Source organism: Rhinolophus hipposideros (genome assembly GCF_964194185.1).
Source record: "Rhinolophus hipposideros genome assembly, chromosome: X".
Lineage (NCBI taxonomy): Eukaryota > Metazoa > Chordata > Mammalia > Chiroptera > Rhinolophidae > Rhinolophus > Rhinolophus hipposideros.
In genome coordinates this window covers 38,760,058-38,777,846 of record NC_138046.1, presented here as the reverse complement: position 1 = coordinate 38,777,846, position 17,789 = coordinate 38,760,058, and the positions used below count along the sequence as shown (strand labels likewise).

General features: G+C 38.1%; 1 protein-coding gene across 7 annotated transcripts in view; it reads right to left on the bottom strand.

The window, feature by feature from the left end:
* LRCH2 (leucine rich repeats and calponin homology domain containing 2) overlaps window positions 1–17,789 on the bottom strand; it is a 188,345-nt gene that overhangs the window by 120,073 nt on the left and 50,483 nt on the right. For all 7 annotated transcript variants that reach the window (XR_013992931.1, XR_013992932.1, XR_013992933.1 and 4 more), the window contains exons 2-5: window positions 8,418–8,562; window positions 4,517–4,643; window positions 1,288–1,393; window positions 1,068–1,204 (exon numbers count right to left, since the gene is read on the bottom strand). Coding sequence is in view for 4 of the 7 variants with exons in the window: in XM_081042437.1 (XP_080898563.1) it covers window positions 1,068–1,204; window positions 1,288–1,393; window positions 4,517–4,643; window positions 8,418–8,562 (515 nt within the window). In the remaining 3 variants the exon portion in view is untranslated. The remainder of the gene's footprint in view (window positions 1–1,067; window positions 1,205–1,287; window positions 1,394–4,516; window positions 4,644–8,417; window positions 8,563–17,789) is intronic.

The following is a 17,789-nucleotide window of genomic DNA, read 5'->3' as shown; positions in this document are numbered from 1 at the left end:
ATACAAACCCTATGTCAGGGCACATAGCTTGGAAGTAGAGTACAGACTGGAGTTTCACTGCCACATGCCTCCTCGGCCAGATACTCTTTTATTATTATTATTATTAGTAGTAGTAGTAGTAGTAGTAGTAGTAGTTTCAGGTGTATAAAACAACGTACTAGTTAGACATTTACACCTTTCACAAAGTGATAATTCCCTTCTCCCAATCTACTACCCCTCTGACATCGTATATAGCTGTTACTATTCCATTGACTCTATTCCCTGTGCTGTATATTCCACATCCTGTGACTATATATATTAAATTATAGTTGACATTCAGTAGTATTCAGCTTCAGCTTCAGGTGTACGCTGCAGTGGTCAGGCAGGCATCTATACCGTCCATGAAGTGGTCTCCCTCAGCCAGATACTCTTGTGTAGTGTAAGTAGAGACCCTGGTTACCATTAGTCCATCTATTTCCCATTCTCCAAAATTCTGTTGCCATTTCTCCCGCTATCCTCTTCTCTCTCATTCTTTGTCCATATTGGTTTATGTCTTAGTGTATGCGTTTAATATAATTTCAGTAGCTTCCACATGAATTTAATCCACAAACTAAAAGACTAAATTAACATTTTACACTTTTCTTTCTGTTATGATTCCATCTATCAGTGTTAAGAATGTACTTCAATCAATCACACAACAAATCTAAAGTGTGTGTGTGTATATATATATATATATATATATATATATATATATATATATATATATATATATATACCTGAGTAGGACAGAGGTAGAGAGACTCCATAGTTTATCCTTTCAAAATAACATTGACAACCAGAATTATCAGTTCACAAGCCGGAAGTTGATACTTGGGTTTTCTAAACCCTATTCTGTAGAAGCTAAGCTAAAACTCCTACCAAAAGCTAAAACGCTTACCAAAGTAAAAAAGCCACTTCTTAGAAAAACTCCTTTAGACAATGCTTCAACAGCAAATTAACTCCTAATTTTGATGCATTTTTGATTTATCAGTAACAGATATAATTCTGAAGAAAAATAGAAGAAACAATATCATATTTTTATTACAAACCTGTGCTGGTGGTACTTGCAATGGATTATTATCCAAAATCATTACTTGTAAATGATGCAGCTTCCTGTAACAAACTGGAATTTCAGTCACTTTATTACAAGAGAAATCCAGCTTGACTAAGGGAAGATCTCCTAATTCTGTTCAGAAATGAAAAATAATTAAATTCAGTTTTACATAGTTACTTTTTCATTCATGTCAGTAAAAACAGTGAGCATCTTACCATGTGGCAACACATGAAGATTATTTCTTCTTATATTTAGCTCTCTAAGTGAATGTAATTTTCCCATTTGCTGAGGAAGGACCTGAATCTCATTGCAGCTGATATCCTAAGGAAGACAAGAAAATAAAATTGTAACAAACAAACTGAGAAATACAGATATAATTCAATTCTTAAAGTGCATAGCCAATAGCTAGCAAAAGTTACCTTTAATGTCATTTCTCTAAAGATGAATTATCTGGAAGATTTCTATTTGTATTACATCATGAAGTCAACCTAATACAGTTGACATAAATTTTTCTGTGCAAAAATTTGAGGTTATAACTTAGTACTATATAAGTCTGCCATCTGAAAATCGCAATGAAGACCACTCTAATCGACTAAAACCAAAAGGATTCAAGTGCTCTTCATTCAGAGGTAAAACAAAACTATCAATCACTGATAATCTACCAATTATAGTAGTTGTTTTGAGATACTTGGGCAGAAGCTGAGAAAAGTCCAGGACTTATACATGAGCTGAAGAACTAAAGACTATGGCCAGGATCAAATTAACTAATAAGCCTCTTCCTCAAAAGGATGCAAAATATGAGGGGTTACAAGCACAAAGTTTTGAGGCTCACAACCCAAAGACATTCTAGGACATTGGAATCGGAAATGTCTCAGAGTTAAGTTAAAATGCAAGCCCTGATTTAAAGATAAACTATGCCTCATTTCCATAAAAAGAGGATAAAGAACAGCTTGAGTTAATTGTGCAATCCTCTCCCTCCCCTTTCTTATTATTACATCAACCAAAGTGGAAGAAAAACACTGCAACAAGATCTCAGCACTCATTCCATACATATTGCAAATGAAATTCGCATTCCACCGCAACTGACCCCAATGTCCAAATTTCACTGGAAATTACATTAGCTTAGAGAGAGAGGAATGGCACATATATACAGTCTTATCAAAAGTAAAAAAGGCAGGAAGGTAAATTCAAAAGAATATCTAATCATCTGATCCACAGATGATTCAAAAAAATGTATCCTACATATTTCTTTAAAACTAGTCGTATATCTAAGACATCTTCATTCAACCAACAATTGTGGGGGTTCAGAACGAGTACTCTGAGATGTGGCTCAGTGGTATGTGGATTATTTTGAGCTAAAGGCAACCAAGACACTGCAGGATCAAGAGAAAGTTTTGCCCCCCCCACCTTAACTTTCTAGAAGAATTTAAAGTAGGAGGCTGGGCCATAGTAAGAGTTATCACCAGAGTTATCAGCAGACTTTTTTTTACCTATCTATATGGCAGGTCAAACTAATAATTACTGAACACATGCTCTACCTGCAGTGAAGCCCTAAGGTTCATTACCGCACCCCTAGCTCAGAATGGCTTATATACCCATGTTCCCTTTCTGTCTCTGAATCTCTTGTGCCTGTGGGGTCTGTGACTCTCTCATGTCTATGGGGTCCCCATACATATCTGTGTATTAAATGTGCTTATTTTCAGTTGCTAACCTGTCTCACGTCTATTTGATTATTAGACAATCCAGGAGAACTTTAAAGGTAGAGGAAAATTTCTCCCTCCCCCACAGGATACATTAAGCAAAAATTCCTGCCCTTACAACTTTATATGGCGCTTACATTCTAGCAAGGGGGGTAGGTTATATAATATGCTAGAAGGTGTTAAGTACTATTGAAACACACACACACACACACACACACACAGAATAAAGGAAAATGGCAGTGATACTAATAGTATTGGAGAGGAATATTAGCAATTTCGATTGTCACATGGAGAAGCTGTTATTTGAGTAGTGTTGTCAGAGCTGATAGTGTGAGCCATGCCAATATATAGAAAGGAATATTCCAGACAGCAGGAACAATAAATGTAAAGGCACTTAGGCAAAGCATGCCTGACATGTACTAAGAACAGCAAAGAATCCCGTGTAACTAGAGGGTAGCAGGCAAGGGGAAGACTAAGATGGGGAAGGGTATGACTTGGGATTTTACTCAGAGAGATGTGGGCAGGAACCAGAAACTTTTAAACAAAGGTATGACATGACCTGACTTATGTTTTCACAGGAGCAACTTAGCTGCTATGTTGAAAACAGGCTATTATCAAAATGACAGATAATAACACTTTGGGAAAATGCCCTTTAAATACTTTATTGCTTCCTCCCAGATGTGTCTAATATTGAAGATTTCCATATAGAAAATCCATAGCAATTTGATAGGTAACTGCTATTTCCCAGAAGAAATAAACCCAGGCACAGGAAACTGATCCACCCAAAAAAAGGGTACTTACTCCACAAAGCACTCTGATAGGGATTGGAGTTCTGAGAGTATTTCCTAAGCTGCTAATGACAGAATTTCACTGCAGTTGGTTACCACATTCTTGTAGAATAGTGCCATGGCAAAATATTACAATGACAGATAACACCCACAGAATCAGTACCGTGTTTTTCTGAAAATAAGACCTAAGCCCGATAATCAGCTCTAATGCATCTTTTGGAGAAAGAATTAATATAAGACCCGGTATGTTATATGCTGTGATGTGATGTGATGCAATGTGATGTTATAGACCCGATCTTATAGTAAAATAAGACTGGGTCTTATATTAATTTTGGCTCCAAAAAAAACCAAAACAAAACAAAACAAAAAAAACGCATTAGAACTGATTGTCCGGCTAGGTCTTATTTTCAGAGAGACACAGTAGTCCTACAATCAATTGTATATAATGGCCTCTTTCCATTTATCTTGGTCCCAAAAGTGTTATAAAATCACATAAGTACACAGGACAGGAAGGGTTACTTTGTTGATTCTACTGTTTGCTGTCATTGTATTCTCTTCTTTTTCTCTGTCATTGTATTCTTTTCTTTTCTCTGAGGCTCTCATAGTAGCCCTGTTAAAAACCTTAAAGAAAACTTGTATTTTCCTGGTAGGACCTTTACTTTCCATAAAATGGATAGACAAATTCTTATTTGTTTGAAAAGGATTTCTTAAGACTTATAAGCAAGCCTCTGACTTCACTAGGACTAAGGAACAACCAGGCTTTTATTGTGGCTGTGAATTAAAATCAGACATAAGCAATGGTATCTCAAAATTTTCCTAAAGTGAACTTAGGCATATACCAACTTATTCTTTTTAAAAAATTACAGTGAAATTACATAAAAGAATGAGTAGTCTTCCAAAACATAAAGGTATATATTATGCATATTATATACAATCAATAGAACTATTTTACTCACCAATTCCATTAAACCTTTTAACTTCCCAATTTCTTCTGGAATGGATACCAGTTTATTATTACTGATGACCAAAACTTTAAGGGGAAGCTCAAATAAGTATTTTGGCAATGTTGATAAAAGATTTCGACTGAAAAGAATAAGAAAGTTTCATTATGAGAAATATGTCTGAAACCTGACATTTTATACTGAAAAAGAACAAATCACCTCAAAAGTAAAAAGGAAGGGGGGCAGCCCAGTGGCTCAAGTGGTTAGAGCTCCATGCTCCTAACTCCAAAGGCTGCTGGTTCGAGTCCCACATGGGCCAGTGGGCTCTCAACCACAAGGTTGCCAGTTCAATTTCCTCGAGTCCTGCAAGGGATGGTGGACTTTGCTCCCTGCAACTAAGATTGAACATGGCACCTTGAGCTGAGCTGCCACTGAGCTCCCGGATGGCTCAGTTGGTTGGAGTGCGGGCTCTCAACCACAAGGTTGCCAGTTCAATTCCTCGAGTCCTGCAAGGGATGGTGGGCTGCGCCCCCTGCAACTAGCAACAGCAACTGGACCTGGAGCTGAGCTGCGCCCTCCACAACTAAGATCGAAGGATAACAACTTGACTTGGAAAAAAGTCCTGGAAGTACACACTGTTCCCCAATAAAGTCCTGTTCCCCTTACCCAATAAAATCTTTAAAAAAAAAGTAAAAAGGAAGCTTTGACTAAAAAATAACTATCATTTAACGAGTGCTTACTTTGTATCATGATAAAATCTTCACTTGATCTTAGCCAAAAAGCCAAGAAGTGGTCAAGCTAAAATCTTTACATACACTAACTATCTCATTTAATCCTCACATTAACCCCACAAGATAGGTAGTGTTATTAGCTCCATTATACAAATAAGAAAACAACTAGTTAAGTGACTGGCCCAGGCACAGCAAACTACAAAGCCTGTGCTGTTACCTATGATATTGTTCTACAAACCACCAATTCTCAAAACCCAGAATCATCTTCTGAGCTAGAGAATGAATACCAGAACCTGGCTCTCTACTGTAATTTCACTATATTCAATAGCTCCATGCCTCTAACTAGGGGGAAAGGCTCCAAGGATAAATTTGCATGCACTATGTTCAAATTTATGAAAGAATGAATAGGATTATATCTTCAAAAACATGTAATAACCTTAACACATTCCATTTTGTTACAAGTTTCTGGTAAAACAGCCTACTAGCAGCCTTATCTCATCTCAAAGTTAATACAACAGTCCTATGTCTGTAGACACTTAAATATAACAACAACTAACATTTCTCGAGTGCTTACTATCTGCAGGCATGTTCAGAGCACCTCACATGAGTTAACTCGACTAACATTCACAACCTACTTTAGGAAAATAGATACTATCATGATGCCCATTTCACAGATGAAGAAACAGTCAAAAAGAGATTAAATATACTGCTCAAAGTCACACAGCTAGTTAAGTGGGCATTCAAAACCAGGTGATCTAGCTCTGGGTCCCTTACCCACAAACTGCTGCAGTCAAATTTATATGCCAATACAGACTGACTAACTCTATAGACTGAATGTTTGTGTTTCCCACGACAATTACAATGTTGAAACTTAATCCCCAACGTGTTGATATCAGGTGATTGGGTCATGAGGGCAGAGCCCTCATGAATGGGATTCAGTCCTTATAAAAGAGGCCCCACAGAGCTCCCTGCCCATTCTGCCATGTGAGGACACAGCTAGAAGACAGCTATTTATGAACCAGGAAGTGGGTCCTCACCAGACACTAAATTTGCCAGCACCTTGATCTTGGACGTATCAGCCTCCAAAACTATGAAGAATAAATTTCTGTTGTTTTATAAGCCACCCAGTCTGTGGTATTCTGTTATAGCAGCCCAAATGGACTAAGACATTCCTAATACCAAAATATATGAAGTCTACCATTACATTTACATACTATACCAAGTAGTCATAAGCAATGAATTATTATTTTTTCCTGTTTTTCAAAGTGACATTTATAAACCTGTATGTACATATCATTTTGTGAAACGTGCACAGTAAAGGCCCAGGAGAGATTTCAAGACCTTACCCCAAGGGAGATTTCAAGACCTTTCACCCCATTTTACGCCTGCAGAGGATATCCAGAAACACTAGACTGGCTTTAGACCTGGCACAGACTTTAAAAAAAAAAAAAGAAGAAGAAAAAAGACAATGTTCCCTAAACCAAGAATATTGGCCAGGCCTGAAAAATCGTCTTACAAGTTCCTCAAGATATTTAACCAAAATGAAAAACAAAATAAATAGGAAAAAGAAAAGCATGTTACAAACACATCCTAATCTCCCTCAGCTCAAAAAAGTTCAAAATTGGCTTATGTTCTTCCCTTAAGAAGCAGGTTCATTGAATGAATACAGTCAGCTTTCTCTAGAATTTGATTTCTTTATACATAGCTGGTAAGTCATTAATCTTTACATTTTTGCCATGTTTTAGAGATAGTCAAAGGAAGTCAGTCACTAGAACAATTACTATTTCAATATAGTTTGTTCAACAATTTTTGTGACTGCAAACAAAACTCAGAAGTTAACTTTTGGAGATAAAACCACGAAAGAATCAGAGAAAGTTTTAATAAAACTATAGGCATACCTCATTTTATTGTGCTTCACATTATTATTGCGCTTCACAAGTGTTGTGTATTTTACAAATTGAAGGCAAGACCCTCTACCAGCAAAAAGATTACAACTCTATTTATTGCAATACCCCCTTTATTACAGTGATCTGTAACTGAACCTGCAATATCACTGAGGTGTGTCTGTACCCTAAGATATGCCATACATGTTAATATAGAAATGTAATTCAATTTTGGAGAAATCACTTTTTTTCCATAAAAGAACAAAAAGAAACAAACAAAAATACCTCACTTTCCTCAAATCCTTCCCAAGCCAGGCCAAGGAGTTATGTATGCAATTAGAGAAAGGAGAAACCCAAATGACTGACATCTAATGAAGGAAATTCTTCTCACGTATTTTAAGGTGTAAAATGGTTTCAGTTAAAATAGGATGTACTGCCAGGATAAGAATTAATACATCACAGCAAGAAATGAGCATTATTACTTATGTATATTAATTATATTAATTATATTTACTCCTTTCCTATATGGGAATTTAAACAGGTAACTTTCACAGCCATACTGCTTTGATTATTATCTTGGCTCTACCATGACATATACCTATATGTATGACTTTGGGTGAAAAGTTAACCTCTCTGTGCTTCAGTTTCCTCATCCATAATGGAGGGATAATAAAAGTACATATCTCAAAATGCTGTTGTGAAGACGAGGTAATATGTGTAAAGTATCTGTAACACTGCCTGGAACATAGTAAGCACTTATTCAGTATTACCATTAACTATCATCCACGTCCTAATGTTCCAACACTCCCATCCCAATCTATCCAATCTATCCATCCTTGAGGTAGCAACAAAAAGTCACAAGAGTGTGAAAATATAACTCAAGAACTGTTTCTTTTTAATGTTTCACTTTAACTGAGGATGCATATAAATAAATCCGTATTGTGGTGCTATGATTTCAGTAAAATATTTCTGATGTGAAGCCTTGCTATTCAAAATGATCTAAAGACCAGCAGGCATGGGCATTACCAGGAGGCTTATTAGAAATGCAGGTTCCACTGCAGACATATGGGGAGAGAGTCTGCATTTTAATCCTCAGATAATTCCTGTGCACATTAGTTTGAGAAGCACTACTCTCAACAACAAGACCAAAGGCTTATAAAGTAGTGTGGACATATTAAAAAATTCATATACGATACCATTAAGATAAATATAGGCTACATAGCCAAACCAAACACATTCCTTTGCTACTAAAAAGGATTAGAACTATGATAAAAAATTTTACCCCAAAAAATTCTTCCTTACCTAATGTTAAGGTATGTTAACATCTGCAGGTTTTTAATGGTTTCAGGAATGGTTTTGATGCAATTATGATATAAATTTAATGTTTCAAGAGGTGCAAATAACCAGACATCAGAAGGAATTTCTGTAAAACGATTTCTTGAAAGATCTGAAAAACAAATGTAATGTTTGAGTGTTAAATATACACTTATATCTAATGTAATAAACAGAACTATTTTCATACTTGCTGAATCACTTAGAATCCAAGTAATTATTTAAAATATTATTCACCATGACCTTGAAGGTAAAAAACAAACAAACATACAGAAATACATTCATGGAGGGCCGGCCCAGTGGCTCAGGTGGTTGGAGCTCCATGCTCCTAACTCCGAAGGCTGCCGGTTCGATTCCCACATGGGCCAGTGGGCTCTCAACCACAAGGTTGCCAGTTCAATTTCCTCGAGTCCGGCAAGGGATGGTGGGCTGCACCCCCGGCAACTAAGATTGAACATGGCACCTTGAGCTGAGCTGCCACAGAGCTCCCAGAAGGCTCAGTTGGTTGGAGAGTGTCCTCTCAACCACAAGGTTGCCGGTTCGACTTCCGCAGGGGATGGTGGGCTGCGCCCCCTGCAACTAGCAACAGTGGCTGGACCTGGAGCTGTGTTGCGCCCTCCACAACTAAGACTGAAAGGACAACAACTTAACTTGGAAAATAGTCCTGGAAGTACACACTGTTCCCCAATAAAGTCCTGTTCCCTTTCCCCAATAAAATCTTTAAAAAAAAAAAAAAGAAGAAATACATTCATGGAAAGTCCGCTCATTAACAAATTATACTTGATATGCTTTAATATCTTTAAAATATATCTTTTCAAATACCAATAAGGAATTCTCTGTGATCCTTAAAAATATTTTGTTAAAAAACCTCTCCTGATCTCACATCCTCCTCCAAGACCTCTTCTTCCTTCACAGCCAAATTGACATAAATCTACAACACAACTAAACTTCTTACTTACAGTGGAATTCTCAACCCACTGTAATTAGGTTTCCAGTCACTCCACCAAAGTCAGCAACAGCATCCATATCAATAATCACTTACCCACCTGGAAACATTTCTCTTCTCTTGGCTTGGAAGTCTACAATTCTGGATCACTTCCTATTATCTCTCTGGCTACTTCTTACAATCTTGCTAGATTCTCCTCTACCCATATTATGAATGTTGGTGCTCCTAAGGGCTATGATATGTGGTACTCTTTCCTTCTTAAGATACTCTGCCAATCCAAGGGGTAATTTATATTCCTATACTGACAAATTTCAATTTAAAGATATGTCTGAAAAACTAAGTTCTGATCTTCAGGACTTCCTCTTGATATCTCTCAGACACTTCAAATTCTACAAGTGTAAAATCTGAACTGAAGATTTTACTCCACACATTTATTTCTCTCATCTCAGATAATGGTGAGTTGCTCAAGCCAGAAACTTGGCATTCATCCTTTATTCCTTCTTCTCAAAAATTGTTCCAAGCAACATGGATGGATCTTGAGAGTATAATGCTAAGTGAAATAAGTCAGACAGAAAAAGCAGAGAACCCTATGATTTCACTGATATGTGGTATATAAACCAAAAACAACAAAAGAACAAGACAAACAAATGAGAAAGAAAAACTTATAGACACAGACAACAATTTAGTGGTTACCAGAGGATAAGGGGGTGGGGGTGGGTGATGAGTGTAAGGGGGATCAAATATATGGTGATGGAAGGAGAACTGACTCTGGGTGTGAACACACAATGGGCTTTATAGATGATGTAATACAGAATTATACACCTGAAATCTATGTAAATTTACTAACAATTTACACCCCAATAAATTTAATAAAAAAAATTGTTCCAAGTACACACAAATATACTTCCATTCATTGAAGTTTTCACAAAAATCATTATTTATTTGTTAAATGAAATTTTGAAAAATATTTAGGATATCATGTGGCAGGTCGAAAAAAATACCCTAAAAGAGTTTCTCATCCAAAGCATTACTGACCTTTTGGGCTATAGCACTGTTTGTTGTGTGGGGGTATCCTGGGCATTGTAGAATATTTAGCAGCATCCCTGGCATCTACCTACTAGATGCCAGTAACATCCTCTAGTGATGGTAGCACCAAAATATGTCCCATGGGATAGAAATCCCCCTACCTCTGTTGAGAACCACTGCCTAAAGAATTATCAAACTAGCTAGCTACCTTATCATAGTAATATACTTAGCTGACAATAGTTCATTATATTTGGTTAAAAACATAAGATTATTATTTACCTCTGTCAGGGAGAACATCTAGGGTATAGCTCAGCCCACTGTACCTCATGTAGCATCTGGTATGTCCTAATAAGAACAGCCTCCTACAAATGCTCAACTTCCTCACTCTGAGGGATGAGTCCCATTTATTTAGCAATATAGTAAATTCCTCACTTGGAATATTAATACACAGGTATTAATACATGCTTTACATATGTGTATATACATACACAAATACACAGGCACCTAATGCAAAATTTTATAATTGGCAAAAGAAAATATTAGTTATGATTATATAGTATATAAATTAACTTGGATTTTTCTTTCTTATACCATAAGATTCTGAATAACTAAATAAAACGATAGAATAACAAGAAACCAAAATCTGAATTTGAAATAGAAGTTTCTCAACATCCTTTCTTACCTCCTCTAAATACCCAAGCATCATGCAGTTGTATTAAGGAGAAAATTAAGTCATTTTTCTTTTTTTGCTTTTTTTTTAGTTTAGGATGTTTCTTTTACATTCAGGGTTTTGACTCTCAGTCTTGTAAACTCAGAATCCTGGGAGTCAAAAATTACTGCTTACAATGAATTTGCAATCCTAAAACAAAATTATGCCCAGTTCGTTATTCTGTATAATATCTAGTATTAAGTACCCATAAATAACACAATGGTCCTAGAGATAGATGATAGTAGCTTGAATTAAGATAGCAAGAATAGAGATAAAAAGCCAATATGGGGAGATCCAAGACGGCAGAGTATGTAAACACTGTGTTTCCCACATACTGTGAACACATCAAAATTATAACCAAATTATAGAACAATCAACCTGGAGAATCATCTGAAGTATAGTTGAACAGAAGGTTAATGACTAAAGGTATAACGAAGCTACATGGAGACTGGTAGGAGGGGCAGACACAAAATGAACTGGCCTCAAACCTCCGTGTGGTGGTTGAAAATCGGGAGGGATGCCTTGGTCACAGAGGTTACCCCCAGAAGAGTGAGGGACCCCAGCCCCACATTAGGCTCTCCAGCCCAGAGTATTGGTGCTAGGAAAAGGAGCCCCCACAATATCTGGCTGTGAAAACCAGTGAGGATTCCAACCCTCTGGGTAAAAGGGAATGCTGTGGTTAACCCAGACATTCTCTTACAAGGGCTGCACACAGACTCACTCAATTGCAGGCGCTCACCCTGGGCTCCAGCAGAGTCACAGTGACTTGGGGGCGTCAGAGACATACAAAGGAAGACTGAGTTGTCTGGCTACACAGTGAGGATTGGAGGGACAGTTGTCATTTTCCCTGTGTGCCGTCCTTCTCCCATGTAGCCAGCAGGCAGGTGCCATCTTTCCTGTGTTGAGCCCCTTACCCATGCCCATGGCCAATTCTAAACCTAAATTGGTCTGGTGAGGTCTGCTTGCTATACCCTGGTGACTCACTGAGATCTTGCCACACCCAATTGCTTACCCCAAAAGTCTTTATCAGCAGCATAAACTTACAAGATGCAGCAGCTAGTAGCAGACCTCAAAATGTCCTGTCTTTTTGCGGAGCTATCCCAGACCCGGAACTGGTGGCAGCCATCCTCGGTTCCCAGTGTGGCCTCTCCCACTTGCCTCCAGATCCAATACAGGCAGCGACCAGCCATGTATTGCTTTGTAGCTCCTACCACACAGTTGCCAGCCAGTCATAGGGAGTGGCTGATCTTATGCTGCACTGGAGACGCTCCAAAGAAGCCCCAGAATCAACATAGTTGGAGGTTGGCTTCAGACCATAGCACAGGATCACCCAATTAGCCCCACAAGTGACACACCGAAGGGCAGTCTCAACAGGCACCAGAGCCAGCTGGGTCTAATCCCACTCAGTGAGGTAAACCACTGGCACAGCACACCAAAAGCTGTGGACATGACCAAACCCCACAGCCAGTCAGACTGAGGGTCAATCCCACCCACTGATGTGCCAATAACACTCAAGACTCAACTATCACAAGAACACACACACAACCCACACAGGGAACACTCCTGGAGCACCCAGAACAGGTGACCAGGGAGATTGTGCCACTGGACCCCACAGGGCACCTACTACCTAAGGCCACCTGGCAAAACTAGGAAACATCACAGATCTACCTCATACATAGAAACAAACAGAAAGGCAGCCAAAATGAGGAAACAAAGAAATACATCCCAAATGAAAGAACAAGAGAAAACTCCAGAAAAAGAACTAAACAAAATGGAGGCAAGCAACCTACCAGATGCAGAGTTCACAACACTAATTCTAAGCTCAAGAAACTTAGAACTTCAAAAAGAGATAGCGAGCATAAAAAAGGATATAGAAACCATTAAAAAAAACCAGTCAGAAATGAAGAATACAATAACTGAAATGAAGAATGTACTAGATGGAATCACCAGCAGATGAGATGAAGCAGAGGATCGAATCATAAATTTGGAAGACAACATAGCAGAAAACACCCACTGGAACAGCAAAAGGAAAAGACGATTAAAAAAAAATGAGGATAGTTTAAGTGACCTCTGGGACAACATCAAGCATAACAACATTTGCATCATAGGGGTACCACAAGGAAAAGAGAGTCGGCAAAAAATTGTAAACCTATTTGAGGACATAATGACGGAAAACTATCCTAACCTGGGGAAGGAAATAGACATGAAAGCCTAGAAAGCACGGAGAGTCCCAAACAAGATGAACCCAAAGAGGTCCACATCAAGACACATTACATTTAAAATGGCAAAGGTTAAAGACAAAGAATCTTAAAAGCAGCAAGAGAGGCCATTAGTTACCTACAAAGGAGCTCCCATAAGACTGTCAGCTGATTTCTTAACAGAAACTTTCCACACCACAAGGGACTGGGACAAAATATTCAAAGTGACAAAAATCAATGACCTGAAACCAAGAGTAGTCTACCCAGCAAGGCTATTATTTAAAATTGAAGGAGAGATAAAGAGCTTTCCAGACAAGAAAAACCTAAAGGAGTTCATCACCACCACTAGTATTACAAAGAATGGTAGAGGGATATCTTTAAGACCCAAAATAAGAAAAATTCAAAAACATAAATAATAAAATGGCAATAACTATACTACCTATCAACAATTATGTTCAATGTAAATGGATTAAATGTTCCAATAAAAAAACACAGGGTGCCTAAATGGATAAGAAAATAAAACCCTTACATGTGCTGCCAAAACAGACTCACTTCAGATGGAAAAACACACAGAGACTGAAAGTAAAGGGTTGGAAAAGTTATTTCATGAAAATGGAAATGAAAAACCAAAAACAGCTGGACTAGCAATACTTACACCAGACAAAATAGACTTTAAAACAAAGGCTATAACACAGAGAAAGATAGACCCAGTAATCTCACTTCTGGGTATTTATCTGAAGAAATCCAAAATGCTACTTCGAGAGGACATGTGCATCCATATGTTCATTGCAGCATTATTTGCAGTGGCCAAGATGTGGGGGCAGCCTGGGTGTCCATCAATGGATAAATGGATAGAGAGTAGGTGATATATATATACACAATTGAATATTGCTCGGCCATGGAAGATAATGTGTTGTTGGATGTGCAGCGGCATGGATGGACCTGAAGGGTATTGTGCCAAATGGAGTATGTCAGACAGTGAAAGACAGATGCAATGCTTATATGTAGAATCTAAAGAAGAAAATAAACAAACAAAACAGAAACAAACTCATAGATCCAGAGAACATTTTGATGGCTGCCAGATGAGAAGGGGTTTGAGGGGGCGGGTGAAAAGGGGGAAATAATTAACAATTACAAACTGGTTGTGACAAATTAGTCACAGGGTATAGCATAAGAAACGTAGTCAATAATATTGTAATAAATATGTATGGTGTCAGATGGGTACTGGACTTATCAGGCTGATACATGGAAGGGGAGTTTGGGGACAGGGTGAAAAAGGTGAAAGGATTAAGAACTGCAAATTGGTAGTTACAAAATAGCCATGAGGGTGTAAAGTAAAGCATAGGGAATATAATTAATAAAACGGAAGTGACGAGGTATAGTGACAGTCAGGGGTTCACTTCTTAATTATATAAACACCTAACCACTATGTTGTACATCTGAAATATAAAATAAATTGAATACCAACTGTAATAGAAAAATTGACAAAGGTGGGGAAAAGGTGAAGGGCAATAAGAGGTGCAAATTTCCAGGTGTTAAACAAGTAAGTCATGTGGATATAATGTACAGAATGGGGAACATAGTCAATAATATTGTGATAGCACGGTATGGTGTGAGATGGTTACTGGACTTATCATAGTGACCACTTCTTTAAAGGTATATACATGTTTTAATAACTAGGATGTACAACTGAAACTGTTATGTTGTATGTTATCGATATTTTTAACAAAAATCTTTTTAAAAAAGAATAGGGACAAGAAAAGTAGATAGAATTTCAACTATATTTTGATATGGGTACTTATAGGAATTGAGCAAGTGATGGTCTACATGTATAAATAAGAGATAAGAATGAAGGATCCACCCAGGATTCTGGCCTACGCCCCTAAAAGATGCTGTTCAGCAGAGGAGTAGGAAGTGGAACAGAATTTTTGTTGTGGTTGTTGCTATTGGGGGTTTTGTTTTGTTTTTTGAAGCAGAGGTTATAATCAAGGGTTCAGTTTTATATTTGTAAAACACTGAGAGATCTGAAAAAGATCTAATGGAGTGGTGGTTAAATTTTTAGTCAGATGATGCTGGATATCAGAAGTAATGTCTTGGATGAATATATAACATTGAAAGTTGTAGGAATATGGTTAGTACTGTAAAATCATAGAAATGGAAGACTTCTCCTAACATCACAATAACTGAGTTAAAAAGAGGGTTCAAGAATGGCCCATCAGAAAAGCTAACATTGAGATTACATAATAGAAATGGTAGTGTGAAATCTCCCCTATAAGTTACAACAAATTGAACAGCAATAGAACAAGGATACCTTAAGCAACACACAAGAATGTCTGAGAGATCTGCACACTGAATCATCTGAAGGTGGGCAAATCGGGTGAGCAGGGAAGGAGTGAAGGGGGAAGTGCAGAGATGCAGGCCAAAGGCCCCAGTCCAGAGCTCAGTGTGGTCTTGGGAGAGGGAAGAATTCAGGATGCAGGTGCACTCCCTGTGGCCCACAGTTCTGCCTGAGGGATTAGCATGCAATACAGCTGAACCCAGCATTCGGGGCAGAGACCTTGGGTAAGAACTGTAGCTTAACACCTACTGCCAGGCAGAAAACAGAAAAGAAAGACCCACAGCAGGGCTGACTAAACCCTGACCCTCCCAGAGCTCAACCCACAACTCTCCCACTGTTAGAAAGAGGCTCCAGAAGAAACGGTAGCAGTGTCAGATTAACAACAGAATACCTACAGCACTAGGAACTGGAGTGATGGCCTCCACTAGTAGATGCACCACGCAACAGACTAATTCTGGCAACAGGGAAAGAGCTGCAGGGATGAGACAGCTGTGGGCTGGTAGTCGCAAAGAACCACAAATGCACCAGCTGCCACTCACAGCCCACTCCACTCCCATCTTTCTGGGCAGACTGCTGTGGAGCAACCAGAGTCACTGAGACACAGGCTCTGCATCCGGCTGCAGGGGCAGCACTGGGATTTCAGAAGCTCAGAACTCTATCACCCACCACATCCCCCAACGAAGGCAATACCCTGGCACTCAGGCAACCAGCAAACAGAGGAGAAGCCCACTTTTAAGAAACCTGCCTATGAGGAAAGCTGGAATAGTGCCAGAGAAAATAAAATGCTACACTACGAGAGAAAATAAAAGGCTGAGGCGGGAGAGAAAATAAAACATTCTAGCAACACCTACTGCAAAGCAAAACAAGGAGCTCTTCATATCAAACTGCTACAGAAACCACTCCTGTAGATACCCAAAAAGATAAATTATTCTTTAATTGCCATGAATAACCAACATAACAAGGCAGCTCAGAAAGAAAATGAAAACTCTCCAGAAAACAAATTTAAAGACATGGAAATATGTGACTTAAATGACAGAGAATTCAAGATTGCTGTTCTGAAAAAAATCAACGAGATGAAAGAAAACACAGACAGGCAGTTTAATGAACTCACAAACACAATCAAAGAAAAAAATGAATGTTTTACCAAAGAGATTGATACTTTAAAAAAGAACCAAGTAGAACTTCTGCAGATGAAGAACTCAATGAAAGAAATGAAGAATGAAATAGCCAGCTTAGGTAATATAGTTGATCAGATGGAGGAAAGAATTAGTGATATCGAAGATAGAAACCTGGAAATGACACAGATGAAACAAGAGAGAAGCTTGACAGTTAAAACAAATGAAGGAACTTCACAAGAAATTTCTGACTCCATTACAAAGAGGAACATAAAAATAATGAGCATACCGGAAGAAGAGAAGGAGAAGGGAACAGACTATATTTAAACAAATAGTCAATGGGAACTTCCCAAACGTGTGGAAAAAACTGGATCCTCAAATCCAGAAGGAAACAAAACACCTAATTACCTCAATCCCAACAAGTCTTCTCCAAGGAACACTTTATTGAACCTGTCAAAAATTAATGACACTGACTCTGGGTGGTGAACACACAACGGGATTTATAGATGATGCAATACAGAATTGTACACCTGAAATCTATGTAATTTTACTAACAATTGTCACCCTGATAAACTTTTTTAAAAAAGTAAAAAAAAAAAAAAAATTAATGACAAAGAAAATATTCTCAAGGCGGCCCAGGGAAAAAAAGCAGTAAACTAAAAGGGAAGCCCAAATAGACAATCATTAGACTTTTAGGCAGAAACTCTACAGGCCAGAAGGGAGTGAAATCAAATATTCAAATTATTGAAAGAGAGAAATTATGAGCCTAGAATAATATATCCAGCAAAGATATCCTTTAGACATGAAGGAGGAATAAAGACCTTTCCAGACATACACAGGCTGAGGGAATTTCCTAACACGTGACCTTCATTACAAGAAACACTGAAAGAGGCTATTCGACCTGACACAAAAAAAGGAAAAGAATACAAAACCATGAGCAACATTCTGAACAGAGAACAGGAGCAGGAAATGGCAATCCCAACACAAAATAGAGCACTATACACATAAAA